Source organism: Spinacia oleracea, chromosome 4 (genome assembly GCF_020520425.1).
Source record: "Spinacia oleracea cultivar Varoflay chromosome 4, BTI_SOV_V1, whole genome shotgun sequence".
NCBI classification, from domain to species: domain Eukaryota; kingdom Viridiplantae; phylum Streptophyta; class Magnoliopsida; order Caryophyllales; family Amaranthaceae; genus Spinacia; species Spinacia oleracea.
Window position 1 is genome coordinate 188,032,857 of NC_079490.1, and position 17,516 is coordinate 188,050,372.

General features: G+C 34.5%; 2 protein-coding genes across 2 annotated transcripts; one reads left to right on the top strand and one right to left on the bottom strand.

The window, feature by feature from the left end:
- The first annotated feature begins 4,015 nt into the window (after positions 1-4,015).
- LOC110782737 (nuclear transcription factor Y subunit B-3) lies at positions 4,016-5,764 on the top strand. The gene is made up of 2 exons (XM_021986966.2): positions 4,016-4,417; positions 4,745-5,764. Exon 2 carries the CDS (start codon positions 4,808-4,810, stop codon positions 5,384-5,386), a length of 579 nt encoding a protein of 192 aa, XP_021842658.1. The 5' UTR covers positions 4,016-4,417; positions 4,745-4,807; the 3' UTR covers positions 5,387-5,764.
- Positions 5,765-7,551: 1,787 nt separating this feature from the next.
- Positions 7,552-12,358, bottom strand: LOC110782738 (uncharacterized). The gene is made up of 2 exons (XM_021986967.2): positions 9,631-12,358; positions 7,552-7,946 (listed from the first exon to the last, which is right to left on the bottom strand). The coding sequence occupies exon 1, from the start codon at positions 11,980-11,982 to the stop codon at positions 9,799-9,801; it is 2,184 nt and encodes a 727-aa protein (XP_021842659.1). The 5' UTR covers positions 11,983-12,358; the 3' UTR covers positions 7,552-7,946; positions 9,631-9,798.
- Positions 12,359-17,516: the final 5,158 nt, after the last annotated feature.

The following is a 17,516-nucleotide window of genomic DNA, read 5'->3' on the forward strand; positions in this document are numbered from 1 at the left end:
TCAGATTTGAATTTCTCGTCCCATTTTTAATTTATATTTATGACTCTTTCACATCACACTAAAGAAAAACAAGAATCGAATCTTATATTATGAGCCTATTTATATTACAAATTTTCTCATATATTATGGCCAAATGATTTTTTTTACACACATTTACATTTAATTAATATTTGTGTTTTTCACCGATCAGAAAACATAATAAGAAATGGAGGCAGTAATACTTGAAAAGTTAATGACAAAAAAATTACTTGAAAAAGAAGACGAGAAAAATGACGAGTGTAAAATGTAAAGTAGGAGAATAATCCAAGTCTACAACTCTACAAGTAATCAAGAGTGACTCTGCAGCCTTTCCTAGACAATTGGATGCTTGCCATTGGATAATTTGCAAAGAGAAGATATTTGCACTCTCTAAAATATCTTCTTCACTTTGGAACTTTTTAAGAGCATCAATATTGGCCTATTGGGGTGGACATTTATTGGGGGTAAAGGGTGCACATATTTTTTTAAAGACTTCTTAGGAGTTAGGACAATTTTGAATTTAGAGTGCCCTTAAGTTCCGTGTGCACCTTTTATGTCAATAAAAATACATAGGATCTAAAAAAAAATTCGGACAAAAAAAAAAAAAAAAAACTCTTGTGAAGACTCGGCCACTTTGTCGCCTACGACATGATGGTAGTAGCCGGCGATGGTGGCCGGAGGTGGTGGTTAGATTTGAGGCGGGTATATGGATAAATGTTGAATGAGGGGAGTAAATAAAGAAGGGTATATGAGTAAATGAATGGGGCGGTAAATAGTAAGCCCCTATTTTATTTACAATCACATAAGATATAAAATAAATTTAAATATTGCGTGATCGATATTCCTACAGAGAATATAACAAATTCTAAAATTATAGATAATGAAATCTTTGTAATTTCCTACTAAATACCTTGATTGTATTATTAATCAAATAATCATAATAAAGAAATAGCAAATGATACATCATTATAAGTGGCATTTATTCTAATACTAATTAAAAAAATTATTTATGTCTACATATTACATGGAAATCATTATTGTTGATTCTACTTATCTACTCCATACATATATTATCTATTTATTAGACTAAATCTATGTTTTCAATTGTTGTACTGAAACTTCAATATTTAGCGAAAGCTAGTTGATTGCATAATTATGTAATTATCAATTGATAAAAATAGAATTAATAAAATAAATTTGGTAGCAAAAAGATCCTCGGTTCAAGACTAGAAATGTTATTATTTAGGAGAAAATATTGTGCCGAACAAATTTATTGAGTGGTTAGTAGGGAAATGATAAATCCAAGGAAGAATTTCACTTCTTCCAAGGAAATCACCTTTAAAAAAATGTGGATTTCCTTGGAAGAAGTAAAATTTTCCTTGGATTTATCACTAACCGTATGTGACTATTGTTAAGAGTTTATAAGACAAGTTGTTAAGAGTCTAAGTTTGTTGTTAAGAGTCAAACAAACTGAATTAGATAATCCTTTTTTGATTGGATATATAGCGGAAATGTATATAAGGATTATTTTCATCTGACTTGTGCATCTAGATTGAAGATATACTTTTAGAACGAGAACTTACAAAATGCCTTTTTGTTTCGATTTTGTTATATTATTATGATATGTATTTTATTTTATTTTTGTTATCTCTCTCTAATCTAACCTTCATTTGGAGGGGAAAAGATAAATTTGAAATTAGCATGATCAAAAAATGTTTTGCATAATATTTGAGAGTTTAACATTTAAGCGTACTCAAGAGAGCTAAATAAGACTCAAGATATGTACACGTACATAATTACTTCATCCGATCCTTTTTATCCTTTAAGCTTGGTATCATGGACACGGATTAATGAATAATTAAAGTGGAAATAGATTATTTTTTCTTTAAAAGAATGCAGAATTTACTTTCATTATTATTGTCCACGGTAATTGACAAGTAGACATTTACTTATTTTGTGGTTGGATTAAGTAAAAGGGAGCCTTATAGTTCCATGAATCAAAGTATTGTATGAATTATAAGAAAATGATTCACTGAAAATAAAAAGGATAAACACGTGTTTTTTGTGATGAACAAGATTGAAATGATAATACCTATTTCTCTTATATTACGTTCCTTTTAAAAAAATAATATTTATTCTACATAGTTTTCAGGGGAGATTGATAATTTCTCCAGGGGTAATACATGGAAGGTTGAACCTAATGAAATATTTGTTCTGCAACCTATATAGGGTCCTTACTTTTAGATCCAATGATTTTATGATGGTACTTACGAAAAATTTGTCTGTCTTCTCGGTTTAATCTTCATTCATACAAAAGGGCCGGTAAAATAAGATAAATGTAACAAGTATATAATATACCTAGCTCTGTTTCGAATTTATTTTATTCGTCACTAGAACGTGTATATTGCATAGAATAATACTTTGTATATTATTTTGAGGTAGTGATTAGTAATATAACATATTAACAAAAAAAATTGACCAGGTAAAAGAGTCTATTATTACTCATTAATTATATTTTAAATATTACAATTTCAAAATTGTATTTAAAAATCGCGTATCTTTAAAAACATGAACTTCTATTACTTTTATAGCCTTCTACTTCGATTAGTTTATAATTTAAAAGTTTTAACTTTTCAAATAACAGAAAAATACACACAAATCGGTCGTATAATGTGATAATGGAATTGTGTAATATATTAGTGATGTTGTCATATGTTGTAAATGTCGAAGCACAACAATTTATTTTCAATTCTATCATAGTTGATTTGTTACAATATTCACATTTTTTAAATGTTTTATTAAAAATAAGACCGTTTAGATTTCCAAATTAATATAAACTTAATATTTGATCTTTTTACCGTGCAATTGCACGGGTACTATACTAGTATTATATCAATATCTCACTTAGCCAAGGACCCACCTACATTACTACTCCCTAAAAAAACATTCAAAAATTTCGCTACCCCCACCCCACCCCACCCCCTACCTCTTTAAAAGTTTGACACACATCCCACTACCTATATTAAAAAAAAAATCCCACTACCAACTACCATCTAATTGAATTATAAGTCAATTACAATGTATTAAACTCTATGCCGGTCAAACCGCTTCGAGTATTCCGGGACATAGGGAGTCATTATTACCATTGATAATTAAAGATATTGATAGAAATATTGCATTGACAAACGTGATAAAGAAAATTATCATCTAAAAAAGAACAAAGGGAGTAGATATAGAATGGTCAAAGTTGTACTCCCTCCGTACTTTTTTAAGAGTTACATTTCCATTTTTAGTAACTTTTACCTTAAAATATTACACCCAAGGTCCCCACTCCCTCATTGTTTATTATTTCTCTATTTCATATGGTCCCACACATATTCATATCATTTTTTTCAAAATAAATTATTCATCCACTATCAAATATTTACAATAAATAATTAACATATCCATCACTTACATAGTTACATCATTGTTATATGAAAATCAACTCACAATCATTAATTTTTATGCTGGTCAACATGTACATACGTAGATAGTATATAAATAATATAAAGGTGAAAGTTTCACTTAAGCAATGTCGATTAACACTGAAGCTGGAACCGAGCATAACTAAATCAAACTTTAACCAAGTTAAAGACCAATCGACTTGCTCGCCACCTCTATCCTAACGACCAAAACTTACTCCAAACATAATGACCCCTATTAAACAGGGCCTTAAGCAATATCGATTTACACTCGAGTTTGAACCGAGCATAACTAAATCAAACTTTAGCCAAGTTAAAGACTAATCGACCCGCTCGCCACCTCTATCTTAGCTACCAAGACTTACTCCAACATAGTGGCCCCCAATTATCCATACACCACTCTTAGTCACCCACATGTCCAAAAGGCACTAACATGAATGGTCAAGATCAATTCTCTCACAATGGACCAATCCAATCCTTCCCCATTCTTATCAGCAAAGAACGTCTTAGAATCTTCCACGTATCTTCTAACAATCTTCCCCTTTTTCTTTTTAACATTTTTATTATTTAGTCCCTTTGATTTCTTCCTCCAACCAACAACAATCCAATAACCAAATAAACTGTCCTTAAATCTTCTTCGTCTCCTTCTCTTCGCGAACTTTCTGATTTTTTGGGGGCTGATTTCACGCTCTTTTACACCCCTTAAGTGCTTCCTTTCAGTATTATTCGACTTAGAAATAAGCTGATTTTCGATTTTGATTTTTGGATCATTTCCTCTTATTATTTGCGCAAAAATAGGGTTTTACGATTTTATCTGCGCCAGATTGCAAGTATTTTGAAGGGGGAAGTTGAATTCAGAGTAGCAATTGATTCACAAGACTTTGAACAGCCGTACGTCTTCTCCGATTTAAATTTCGATCAAGTTTTCCTTCTAGGTAAGAGCTGAAAACCTACTACAAAATCTTCGCGAATTTGTTGTTTTAGAGAGAGAAATGTTGAATTAGTTACAATCATTTGCATTGTTTTACGTTTTTCCGATTGATTTTTTATTTTATTTTATCAAACTTGAGATTTCAACAAATTTGAACGTCGATCGATTGTTTTATTAATCAAATTTAAACTCAATTTATGTACAATAATTTTAGCAGGAAATGATACGTTGTTATCCATTTAATTCTCCGATTATATAAAATTTCGAAGCAAAAAACAGGTATCAGAGATTTAAACCTGCAAATTGATCTTCCCTGGCTTATCCTTGACAGATTTCGCATAATCGAAGAGTGAAACGAGTTGTAAGAACACGAACGAGTTGACCGAGTTGACTGATGGGGGACTCGGACAACGACTCGGGAGGGAAATCGAACCACTTCAGCCGCGTAGATTCATTCCCGAAGGAGCAAGACCGGTTTTTACCAATCGCAAACGTGAGCCGGATCATGAAGAAGGCGCTGCCGGCAAACGCAAAGATCTCGAAAGACGCGAAAGAAACGGTTCAGGAGTGCGTTTCGGAGTTCATAAGCTTCATCACAGGAGAAGCATCCGATAAGTGTCAGAGAGAGAAACGGAAGACGATCAACGGCGACGATCTTCTCTGGGCGATGACCACCCTTGGGTTCGAGGAATACGTTGAACCGCTCAAGATTTATTTACAGCGGTTCAGAGAGTTGGAAGGGGAACGAACCGGGCTCGGACCACCGGTTCAAGGGAGTAATAGCAACACTAGTGGTAGTAATAATAATGGGAGTGTTGGGGTAAATAGTGGGAGTGGTGGGGGTGTTTATGGGATTGCTCAAGGTGGACACGTGTATGGATACGGTGGTGGTGGTGGTGGTGGTGGTGGTGGGGGTAATAGAGGGATTTTGACTTATGGTGGGCCAGGAGGAGTTAATGGTGGGCCGAGATGATAATATTATATTTTTATTGGGCCCCACTAGGTTCTTGTAAGTAAATTGAGTGGTGGGTGGGTGGGTGAATGGGTGGGTATTTATTTCTCTTTTTGTATTTTCTTTATCTTGTTAGCTTTTTAGTAATGTTGAAATTGGAATTTGGTTAGCTGTTGGTTAATTTTGGGCATGTCATTTTATAGCTTTGGTCTTAGACTCTTAGTGTCTGTAATCTGTACAGAAAGCCCAGAAGGGCTTTATTATTAAAATGAAGTGTGATTTTTGTTCTTTTGGAGTTTAAGTAGAGGTAAGAAGAGACTTGTAAGAATTAAACTCTCTACCTTTTAAGTATGTGATGATGCTATTAAACATTAAAGAGATCATTTTGATTCTTATGAATTTGCTTGTATGAAGCATCTTTATTGTATGTTATTTTAACTTTACCACTAGGGTTACACAATGATTGACAACAACGGGAAAAGAACCCTAATTTTTCTTGAAGAGTATTGGATCCAGACATTAGTGCAAAGTTGTTAGTAGAATCAATCTTGAGAAATCGCTGGTGTCACTGAATGAGTTGAGCGTTAGTTTCTAGAATACGGAGGATGTGAGAATGAGAGATAAAAAGAGGTGTCATTTTTTTAATAATTAGGACAAATTATTTTTTACCACCTGAAAACGGAAAAAAAAGATGAAATCATTGTGTGGGGCTTACTAATTCAATTTCACTCCAATTTTATACAATTCCTTTGCGATTTTTTAAACTCATTCACCCCCCTCTCTTCATTTCCATTAAATTTTGTTAAGTTTGTGAATTAATGAGAGAAAAAAAATCATGTGAATCCATAAAAAAAATGAAGTAGGAGAAGAGAATGGGTGGAGATACATGAAATAGTGGAAGAATAGCAAATATTAGATAACATTTCACCATATTTAGGCTTATTGGGTGGTTGGAACCGTCTATTTAGGCATTATCGTGTTGTGATCCTCTCCATTTATCGGTATAACATTTCACCATATTCGAGTATTACCAAAAGTACTCGATTTAGGGTATGAACCTAGAATACTCCCTCCGTATTTTATTTAAGGATACATTTTCTATAAACGATCATATTTTATTTAAGGATACACTTTCCTTTGTTGGCATGTCAAGGTCATCACTTTCAATTATATTAGTACTAGTTAGTTCCTGTGTAATGCACAAGTTTATAAAAAACTGGAAAATATTTTTTGTAGTTTCCATATTTATGTTTTAGTTTTCTAAAAAGCATAAAATAAAAGTGATACCGAAAGGGGGGGGGGAGGGGGTGTTATAGAATTTTGATTTCCAATGCAATAAAAAATTGCATTTAGATTCAATAGAACAATAAAAAGAATATGGTCATTTCGTAATTTACCCACAATAAATATTATAATGTATCCAAGAACAATTATTGTACAACTCAGATTTAAAAAAAAACAATTAAAAACAAATATATGAAGTGTTGGAGAGAAAAAAAAGGGGGGTTTTATTCGACGCCATAATCCGTTAAAACGCCCTAGTTTATTGTATGAAAGTACGAATTTTCCCTCCCCCTTCACCTCTGATCTTTCCCTCCATCCTTCCACCACCAGTCAGCCACCATCCTTCATGCCACCAGTCAACCACCTCCATACAGGTTTATTCAAGTATCTGGCATATTTTTGTTGATTGTGTAATTTGTTATTTGCAATAACTGGAAAGCTATGGTTAAAACTATTTGAGAATTGAGATCATTAAACGATCAATCTCAAGTTGATATTGAGACTACAGTTGAAGCTGGCAATCACTGGGAATATTAGGACTGTTAATTTGGTTTATTTGATGGTCAACACAAATAAAGCATAATGGTGTACTTGTCCCATTTCCATTAAGGTTGTTCATTATTATGTTCACTTAATGTTGTTTATTTGACTATACTGAGCTGAAGCGAACTCGAGTATTCCGGGACGGAGGGAGTATATTATCTCTTAGCCCACCAAACAATGTACAAAAACTACAGAATAAGAAAAGCGAAAAGTCAGTAATTTCATTTCTAGTGTGAACAAAATTGTATTGAAAAGAATGATCAGTAGAATTCTCTACAAATCTCTATAACTTATGTACACAAGACCTACATGAGCTATGAACAGGTATATTTACTGGGGGAAAACAACAGCGCAAGAACTAAAGAAAGAATACAACAAAGAAGAGGAGGCTAAGAGAATTATACAACAAAATCCAACAACAAATAAAGCACATAAGAAACAACCTTTGGCAGCTAAATCCTACTCTGTATTACATAGCATCCAAAATATTAGCAATTAATTTCTAGAATAAGCCACCACACTGAGACTTCTTAAGGTTCTCAAGCCATACGCGTCATCAACCACAACACTTGGTTTCATGGAAATTTTCCAACTATAACGTAAAAACTGAAAAGATTAACTAACATCTAAAAGGTTTGCCGGTGATGTTTGCAGGAACAGGACGACACCATTCATACGACTTCAACTTGGAAACCTCAAGGTATGTTCATCTCCAGGAAGCCCCCCCATTATAGCTTCAGTCTCTGATTCAAGGCTACAAGCATACAGATCTCATTAGATAAACAGACTATCATTAAGTACGGGATTCAAAGTTTGGACAGAGAGATTAAACCAATCATTAATAGTTCAAAGTTCCAAACATTCCCACAATCCGTGTTTTTTAGCTCATTCGAGAGTGAAGAACCAAATCAGTCAGTAAATTTAGCAAGCACAAGTGAATGAAAACAAGTGATTCAAGCAGCACAATCACCACTTCCTAGACCACAAAGGACTCTTCCTATTAGAACAAAAGTTCAAATTATACTCCATATCATGTCGGCTTCGTCCAGCTCCCATAAAAGGTCGACCAAACAATTACTTTCTGCAAAGACTACAAACTTTCAAATATTTTGGAGCAATATATACTTTGTACAATATGTTATAGTTACTTGGTACTCCGTAATAAATAGACTCGTATATTATGAAGTAAAAAGATAATAGTTGAAATATTATTCTACACTTGGAACATTTAAGTTAATATCGAGAGCAAAGTGAGACAACTGAAAGAAAGATATCCAGATAGCCAAAATAAAAAGGATATTTAGACCACCATGTAATCCAACCAAAGTGCAAAACCCAACTATCTCATGAACTTCTTAGTCCTTACACGATCCTTTCCCAAAGTATCTTGATCAAATTATGATGGTAAAACGTAGCCAATACATCCACTAATAATTAGTCTCTGCACAGCAGCACACCCTTCAGGATACCTCACACATAACAAGGTAGAACTGCAACTATCCTACAAATGGGTAGGCCTACGCATTTATCAAGTTTAGCAAAAAGATATGTAAGAAACGTAGAATCATTGGCTAATTGCAGAAAGTTAAATTTGAACCAGCCAGGAAAATTTGTAGAATTGACAAAAAAAAATTCACAAGAATGATGCTCCCTCCCATCTCTTTTTACTTGCCCCGTAGCCATTTGAAGAGGATGTTAGGAGAATGAAAATGTAGAGGGATGAAAGTGGGGGAGAGAAGTAGGACCCAAGGTCACCCAACCCAAGAATAAAAGTAGCGAGAAAAAAATTTACCAGACAAGGAAATGGGGCAAGTAAGAAGGGCTGGAGCCTGGAGGTAATGGTAGAAAGGAGAATAACTACATAACTAATCCTCTCGTTCGGTAGCTCCTAGTTCCGTAACAAACAAACAATGAACTCAACACCAACTTGATAACCTCAAATTCTCAAATACTTGCAGTATAAAGCGAGTAAGAGACCACGACCAGCAAAATTATTTTATTATTTGTTCAAATATCAAGTACAACAGCTAGAAGTCCAAATTCATGTAAATTTGGACTGTAAAACCAACCAAAGAGATGTAGCGTAGAAAACCCAGAAACGATGCCACAACTTAAAAGTATATATATATATAAGATATATATATGTGAAAAATTGAAGAAGATGATAATTTTTAGTCTCTCTGTTTTAACCATCAGTGAGTGTGTGTGTGTGTGTGTGAGCGCACGCGCGCGAGTGTGTGTGTGTGTGAAGGACTTCTCACTATTCTAATACTTTGACCAGATATTACAAAATTTGGAATATTCTGAAAACATCCATACTAAAATGAAGCAGCGGCAAGTAATAAAGTTCAATTAAAATAGTAAGCAGAGATGAAATAAATATGCTTGGATGACAAAATGGCAAATGAAATATATAAAATGGTATATTAGATACTAACCTCCAACATACGAGCAGAAGAGCACATCCCAGAAACAAAAGGTACACGAGTGACTTAAGAAATGAATCATAACTTGTGATCCAACAAAGGTAGCAAAGGAAGAAGCTAATCAGCAAGGTGAACCACCAGTCATCAGAGTTCAAAAGCAGACATAGTAGTAACTATCAGCTACTCAGAAGTTATCCTCCGCCTCTTCCCATAGTCAGCATCTCTAGATCTTGGACGCTCTTCTTCTTGAGAAACACGGGATTTACTGTGAGTCCTTGATGGTCGCCTCTCCCATTCCTCCTCGTAGTCTGCTTCACGGTCCCTGTACCTATGGTGATCAGCATATCTATCTCTGTCTTCTCGGTAACGGTCCCTGTCCCTGTCCCTGTCCCTGTCCCTTTCCCTTTCACGATCACGAGAACGCTCGCGAACACGGTCACGAGAGTGTTCACGGTCGCGGTCCCTCTCACGGTCACGAGTATCTCTATCATCACGGTGTCTTCTATCTGGCCAGTCATGATCTTGAACCACCTCTTTTTCCCTAGGTATATCTCTAGGTATATCCCTTTCATACCCAGGCTCCCTATCATCCCTGAACTTTCTATCTGAAGACCCTGAAAAGTCTCTTTCAGGAACTCTATCCTTGTCCTTAACAGGATTCTGCCAAGCACTCCGGTCATGGCCTGCCTCTCCATATTGGTGATCAGAGACAGCTTCCTCCCCATAGCTGGACTCTGCAGCTCTCCCGGCATGTTCTTCACCAGCCCATGCATTCATATTGGGATCTGGCCACATACCCATATTAGGACCATCAACACCGGCATTAGGCATCATACCCATCCCATTCATGGGCATACCTCTTCCAAAGAACGCAGGATTCACATGAGGAGCTACCCCAGGCAAGCCAACATTACCCACAGGGGGAAAAGAAGACATTAATCCTTGAAATGGAGGTTGAGGTGCACCAGGGAAGCCCCCGTAGTTGCCCATTCTTCCCATAGGCCCTCCAAAACCAGGATCGAAACCCTGACCCATCATCGCTTGAGGATGCATCATAGGAGGAGTTGGCCCCATACCTTGACCAAACCCATTGCCACCATTCCCCATGATACCTCTTCCAGTCATTCCACCAGCAGGCCTGTTCCTCATAGGTCCCACTGGACCCCTACCGCCCATGCCTTGAGGATTGCCTCTCCCCCAACCGCCTCTCATAAAATTCCTATTTTGATCCCCACCTTGGTAATTGCCACCAGTTGCAATGTTGTTCCCAGTAGGCTTATTGCCTGCTTCAGTAGCGCCCCTCCTAGGTTGCGTAAGTGTCTGTGGCGTCATCTGTTGATGTCTGTTAACCTGAGCTTCACCCATCCTCTTAACAGTAAAAGGAGAAGCAAACGCAACAACACATGGCCGGCCATTGAAAACATGTCCATTCATCCCCTCCTTACAATTTAAGGCAGCAGCAGAGTCATAAAACTCAGCCTGGCAATACCCTTTTGATTTCCCACTAGCTTTTTCATCAAAGAACTTAACCTCTTTAACATCCCCATACCTCACAAGCTCCGTTTCAAGTTCTGCATCAGTTGTCCACCAATGCAAATCCCCAACAAAAAGGACATTCCCACCTCCTCCTCCTCCACCACCACCCATACCAGTACCAGTACTCATCGGCGTAGCTTGCACAGCAGAACTTCCTGTTCCCCCCATATTCCCAGCAGTCCCGTTCACAACCCCACCTCCACCACCCTGTCTAACCATTCCCTCATTCCCAACATTTCCTACACTCATCCCATGAGGTTGCTGAGGTTGCTGAGGTTGACTAATCCCTTGAGGTGGCATACTATTAGCCGTTTGCTCTTCTACACCACCTACTTTACTCGACTGTGGCCCTAACTCAACCCTCAGTCCACCTCCATAACCACGTTCTGCACCTGATATCCCAGCCCCTTGCCCAGAACCCATTCCACCATTAGGCTGGACAGGCCCCTTCACATCCATATCATTCCCTCTTAAACCCTGATTCTGAAACCCATCTACTCTACCCACATCTCCCTCAAACTTCCTCTCGCCTTCTCCCCGACCAACACCTGGTATCGACAAGCCGGCATTCTCCGGCATAAAGGAGGGTGGGGGGTGCTGAGACTGAGGGGGTTCAGTCCTATTAGATTCTTCCTCGTTCCTAAACCCTACTTCCTCATTTTTCCTCATCGATAGCAAGAACCCTTCTCCTACATTAACATCATTATAAAGATCCTCATAATCATCATCTTCCTCGCCAAAACCATCATCAGTAACCGCTGATATCGCTTCATTACGGTGGAACTGCTCCACCTGATCCCTTCCTCCAACCCCTTCAGCATCATCCATCTCTCCCTCCAAACCTCTCAAATTGTTAAAATTAGGGTTCAAAAAGTGATTTTGAGCTTCTTAATGGTAAACTAAGGAGAATTAGGGTAAAGAACAGCGCATGTTTCACGCAATTTCAAACAAATTGAACCTTTATACAATGGATAAACAAAATAATTGAAATTTAAGGGATTGAACTTACCAGAAAGGGGGAAATTGCAGACGACGAGTGTTGGATTGGAGGGGGGACGAAGAGAGAGAAAGGTCGGAAACCCTAATCTGGAAGGTTGTGTGTGAATTGCGATTCGAAAAGAAAATAAGAGAAAAAGGAATAAAAATAAAAGGGATTTTCTAGAGAGAGAGTGGAGGTGAAATTTCTGATCCAACGAGTCATGCGTCCATGAGTGACTCACGAGTCACGAGTTAAAGATAACACGTTTCTTCTCTTTTCTTTTTCACAAATTCTTATTTACAATGGGTGTACCATAAATATTGTACACCGGAATAAAAGTTAACTCAAAATGCTTAAACGTTAAGCATATATATGTAAAAGTTATCTATTTTTCAGTGATAAATTTTTTCATTTTAGTAAAACTTATTTCTTCAAACTAACTAATAATGTATAAAATTAATCATTTAAACCTTTAAAATATTTATCTATTAATTTTTTTACTAATATAAAAGTTAATCAAAACTAGGTTAAAGTTGCAAAAAAAAGGGTTAAAGTTATCTTGGTGTAAAATAAATTTATTGTACACCTTGTGCGCACAAGACCCAAAAGGTCTTGCGCGCACAAGTTATACAATAAATTTATTGTACACCAAGATAACTTTTATGTAGTTTTTTGTAACTTTAATCTACTTTTTAGTAACTTTTATATTATAAAAATAAAAAGTTGATAGATAAACATTTTAAAGGGTTTCATGATTAATCTAATCTATATATATATATATATATATATATATATATATATATATATATATATATATATATATATATATATATATATATATATATATATATATATATATATATATATAAAGGGGAGTTTTTTTGGAGAGATTTTAGAGCGTCACGTGAATGTCCAGTCACATAATTAAATATTAATTTTATTTTTAAATGATAAATAATGAGATAAAATTGAATATTATAGTAGTCAAATACTGATAAAAGACAATAAGGAATAATATTATCAGTAAAAGTATAGGATAATTATTATCCTAATCAATAAAAACGTTTATATGATAAATTTTATAGGTATTTTAGTTTACACCAAAAACTCATTGCTATAATTCCCTATAAAAACAAAGCATCGTCACTTCTCATCCATCACCAAAAAAAAGTTTGAAGCATTCTCAATTGTTTAATTAAGTTCTAAACAAAAATATTAACTATGGGTAAGGGTGGAAATTCTGATGTTCCTACTTCCGAAAACATGGCCGCATGGCTTCTTGGGGTTAATAACCTCAAAATCCAACCTTACACTCTTCCCGCACTTGATAACGAAGGGCTATTTATGACGGGCTCAAATCCCGTGATAGGATATCTAATTGTATGTGATGAGTTAGTCAATTATGACGATCATGTTGTTATTTTAATACTTTTACCCCATAAAAAAAATAACAAATCATGTATTGATCCGTGCATCGCACGGGCTTAATTATATATATATATATATATATATATATATATATATATATATATATATATATATATATATATATATATATATATATATATATATATATATATATATATATATATATAAAGGAGGCATATTTGCTGAATTATTAGAACGCCACATAGGATTACTAATGGTTTCGACCAATGAAAAATAAGATTTCTAATTTATTTTTGAATTTAAAAAATTGATTTCCACGTAGATGTTTTAATTAATTAATTACTAATATATACTACTCCATCTAAATCAAACACTATAATAATTATAAAATAAATCTAAAATAAAATTCATCCAAAATCAAACACTAATCTAAAATAAAATAAATAAAATTCAATTTAAAATCAAACATTCAATAGGCATATTTGCTGAATTATTAGAGTGCCACGTAGGATTACTAATGGTTTCGGACAATGAAAAATAAGATTTCTAATTTATTTTTGAATTAAAAAAATTGATTGTTATGTAGATAATTAATTGGTGCCACATAGATATTTTAATTAATTACTTACTAATATATATAACTCCATCTAAAATCAAAAACTCTAATAATTAAAAAATAAATATAAAATAAAATTCATCCAAAATCACACATTAATATAGAATAAAATAAATAAAATTCAATTTAAAATCAAACATTAATCCAGTATTAGAGCGCCGCGTAGGAAATCTAATGGTTTCGACCAATGAAAAATAAAATTTCAAAATTAATTTTGAATTAAAAAATTCGAGTGCCACGTAGATAAAGAATTAAGTATCACGTAGATATTTTTATAATTAATTATTAATATCACGCATATACAATTTAATACAAAAACAAACACTCTCATAATTTTTAAAAAATATACATAGAGTTTTATTTAAACATAACAATTTAATAGAAACCGTGCATCGCACGGGCTAAAATCTAGTTTATACATTATTAGTGATTTTGAAGAAATAATTTTTATTCAAATGAAAAAATTTATCATTGAAAAATAGATAACTTTTACATATATAAATGTAACTTTTAAGCATTTTGAGTCAACTTTTACTCCGGTGTACAATATTTATTGTACACCACTTATAAATAAGAATTTGTGATTTATCTACTCCACTTTCTTTTTACCATCTTTAGAGGAACTTTAATGTTAACTACAAGTTGATGTAATTAAATTTACCACATTAAATTTCTAGCTACAATGTTTTTCATTGGTTCTCTATAACACTTTGTAGCTCCTTGTGATATTTTATTTAAATACAATTTTATTTATTTTACCTTTTTCTACCTTTTTTCGTGAGCTACCTGCCCAAAATAGCTACAAGATTTTAATAGCTGCTTATGTCATTGATATACCAATGGTTGGCTACATGCTCACATATTTTTATTTTTTGTGCGCATGTCCATCTTTTAACCATTGGAGTTGCTCTTAGTGATATAACATTTTATTTTTGAGGGAATTTAGTTATTTAATATAGTTATATTAGATACATCTCGATATATATTTTCAAAATATATCAAAAGTTTATAATTTTTATTTATTTACTCAATATAATTCAAGATTTTGATTGTCGAACTTATGTGTTGTCAAACATAAAAATCAAAATAGTGTGTGGAAGTGTTCAGTAAACAATTATAAAATAATGAAAATGAATAGTGGTGTAATTTGGTAAGAGTAATAACAACAAAAACATTGTTATGTCCATGGTCCTAATAAGAGGTGTCAAAAGTTGATCCGATTCGGAAAAATCACATGTTTCGAACTCTAACTGAACTATGATTTGACCCGGAAAATTCAGAACCCAAATCCGATCTGTAACCGACTTGACTCTACCCGTTACCCGATCTGAATTCAACCCGTAACCATTTGATCCGACCCGAACTCCACCTGTCACCGGTTGTATTCAACTCAAACTCCACCTGACACCAGCTTGACCCGACCTGGACTTCACCGGACACTGATTTGACCCGGTCTTCTAATACGACCGCAAACAATAGCAAAGGGTAAGAAGCCATGAGGCCATAATATTCGTATTACGAGGCAGTGAAGATGATACCCACATTTATAACAAACATCCAGGCCATCAAATGGTTCTAAAGAAACTATATATGACAAGAAGATTGACTGCAATAGGACATGTGAAGACGATATAAGCAATCATTGAGATTTATGGTACTTAAAGATACTGCTAGGATAGTGTGTAAGAGAATTGAGAAAGATGGAAATCCTCGAGTGAGGACTTAAAAGATTGAACCAGTGATCTCTCGCCCTAGAGGTTTGTCCCCATCCACTAACGCTTTCTAGCTTCTTTTCGGTAGCCAGATTACACAGAAATCAGAACCGAAGTTACACATAACAACAGAGGGGTTGATATAGTTGCAGAAGCCTATCTAAACTGAAGACTTAATCTACTCTCTTGACTATCAAGTGGAATTTAGGTAGCTTTTTCTTACCAATTCTATGAGAATATGTTGACAACGACATAGAGGAGATATAATTAAAGACAACTCACAATTCAGACATAGAGGCTATGTTGACTCCAAAAGTCCAAATTGAAAACTCACATTTCACAAAGAAGAATGTCGCAAAACACCTTAACCATAAAAGAAACAATGAAAATGACAAATACATAACATTGAATAAACCCAAATTTACAAGAAAACTGTAACTACTGTTGCAACTATCCTGTTTAAATTATATTCACAGTTACGATACAAACAACAAGGAGAATACTACCAAATTCATCTATATGCAAAAGGGAGGAGATATAATTAAAGACAACGAGGGAGTAAAGAAAGGGAGATGCAAGAATTATAAAGAAAAAAGAGTGATAGACAGGGAAAAGAGGAAAGCAAACAGATAAAAACCCTAATCCTAGATATCAAAATTACTAAAATGAAAACAAAACTAGAAATTATATACCTCTTGATCAAGATGTATATGACGCGAGAAGAAAGTCTAGGACAATTAGTGAGAAGCTGGGCAACATTGAGTTGGGCAAAAACAACCTTCAAAACCTCGTTAATCAATGGAAGAAGAACCTTCAATTCTAATCATACTCCAACCCTGGAGTCTGAAAAATGTCAAAGAGGAAAAAGTAAAGGGAAGCACGGAAAGAGAAAGGGAAAGAAGAGATCACCACGCCTGAAAGGAAAGGGAAAAGGGAACGAGGGATCGAAAGTGAAGTAGAGAAGCATCAAAGGGGAAGAAGGGTTAAAAATGTATTTACACTGTCCTTAAGGTAAATGACAAAAAAAAATTGTGAAGGAAAATGGAGACAGTTTAGTAATTTTACTATTGTAGGAATAGTAAACACAACTCCTTGCTTTTATAAGTGTTAGGATTTCTTCCTCTCCTATCTTCCTCACACATACTCTCGTCATTTTTTCTGACAATAAATTATTCTCCCACTATTAAATATGTATAATAAAGAATTAACACATCCACCACTTGCATAATTATTATAAGAAAATCAACTTAAATTCCTTAATCTTGTGCCGGTTAACATGTAACTCCTAAAAAAACAAAGGGAGCACAAATCATTCCTACTATCACCATTTATTACCAAACATGCCGTTAATATTGGTTATGATGTACCCAAGCAACCTGCCAAAAGTTACTCTGAATGCACATTTCTGCAGATTGAGTTGCATGTTGAATTGTTTGAGCCTATCAAAGAATTTTCGAAGTACAACTGTATGTCATTTACGATCTCTAGATTTGACGATCATATCATAGACATACACTTTGATTTCCTTGTGGGTCACGTCGCTCATTATGGCGATAAGAGTTCTCTGATATGTAGTCCCTGCGTTCTTTAGACCGAACGATATAACTGTGTAGTAAATGTGCCCATTAAGTGATGAAGGTTGTCTTCTCCATGTTGTCCTAAACCA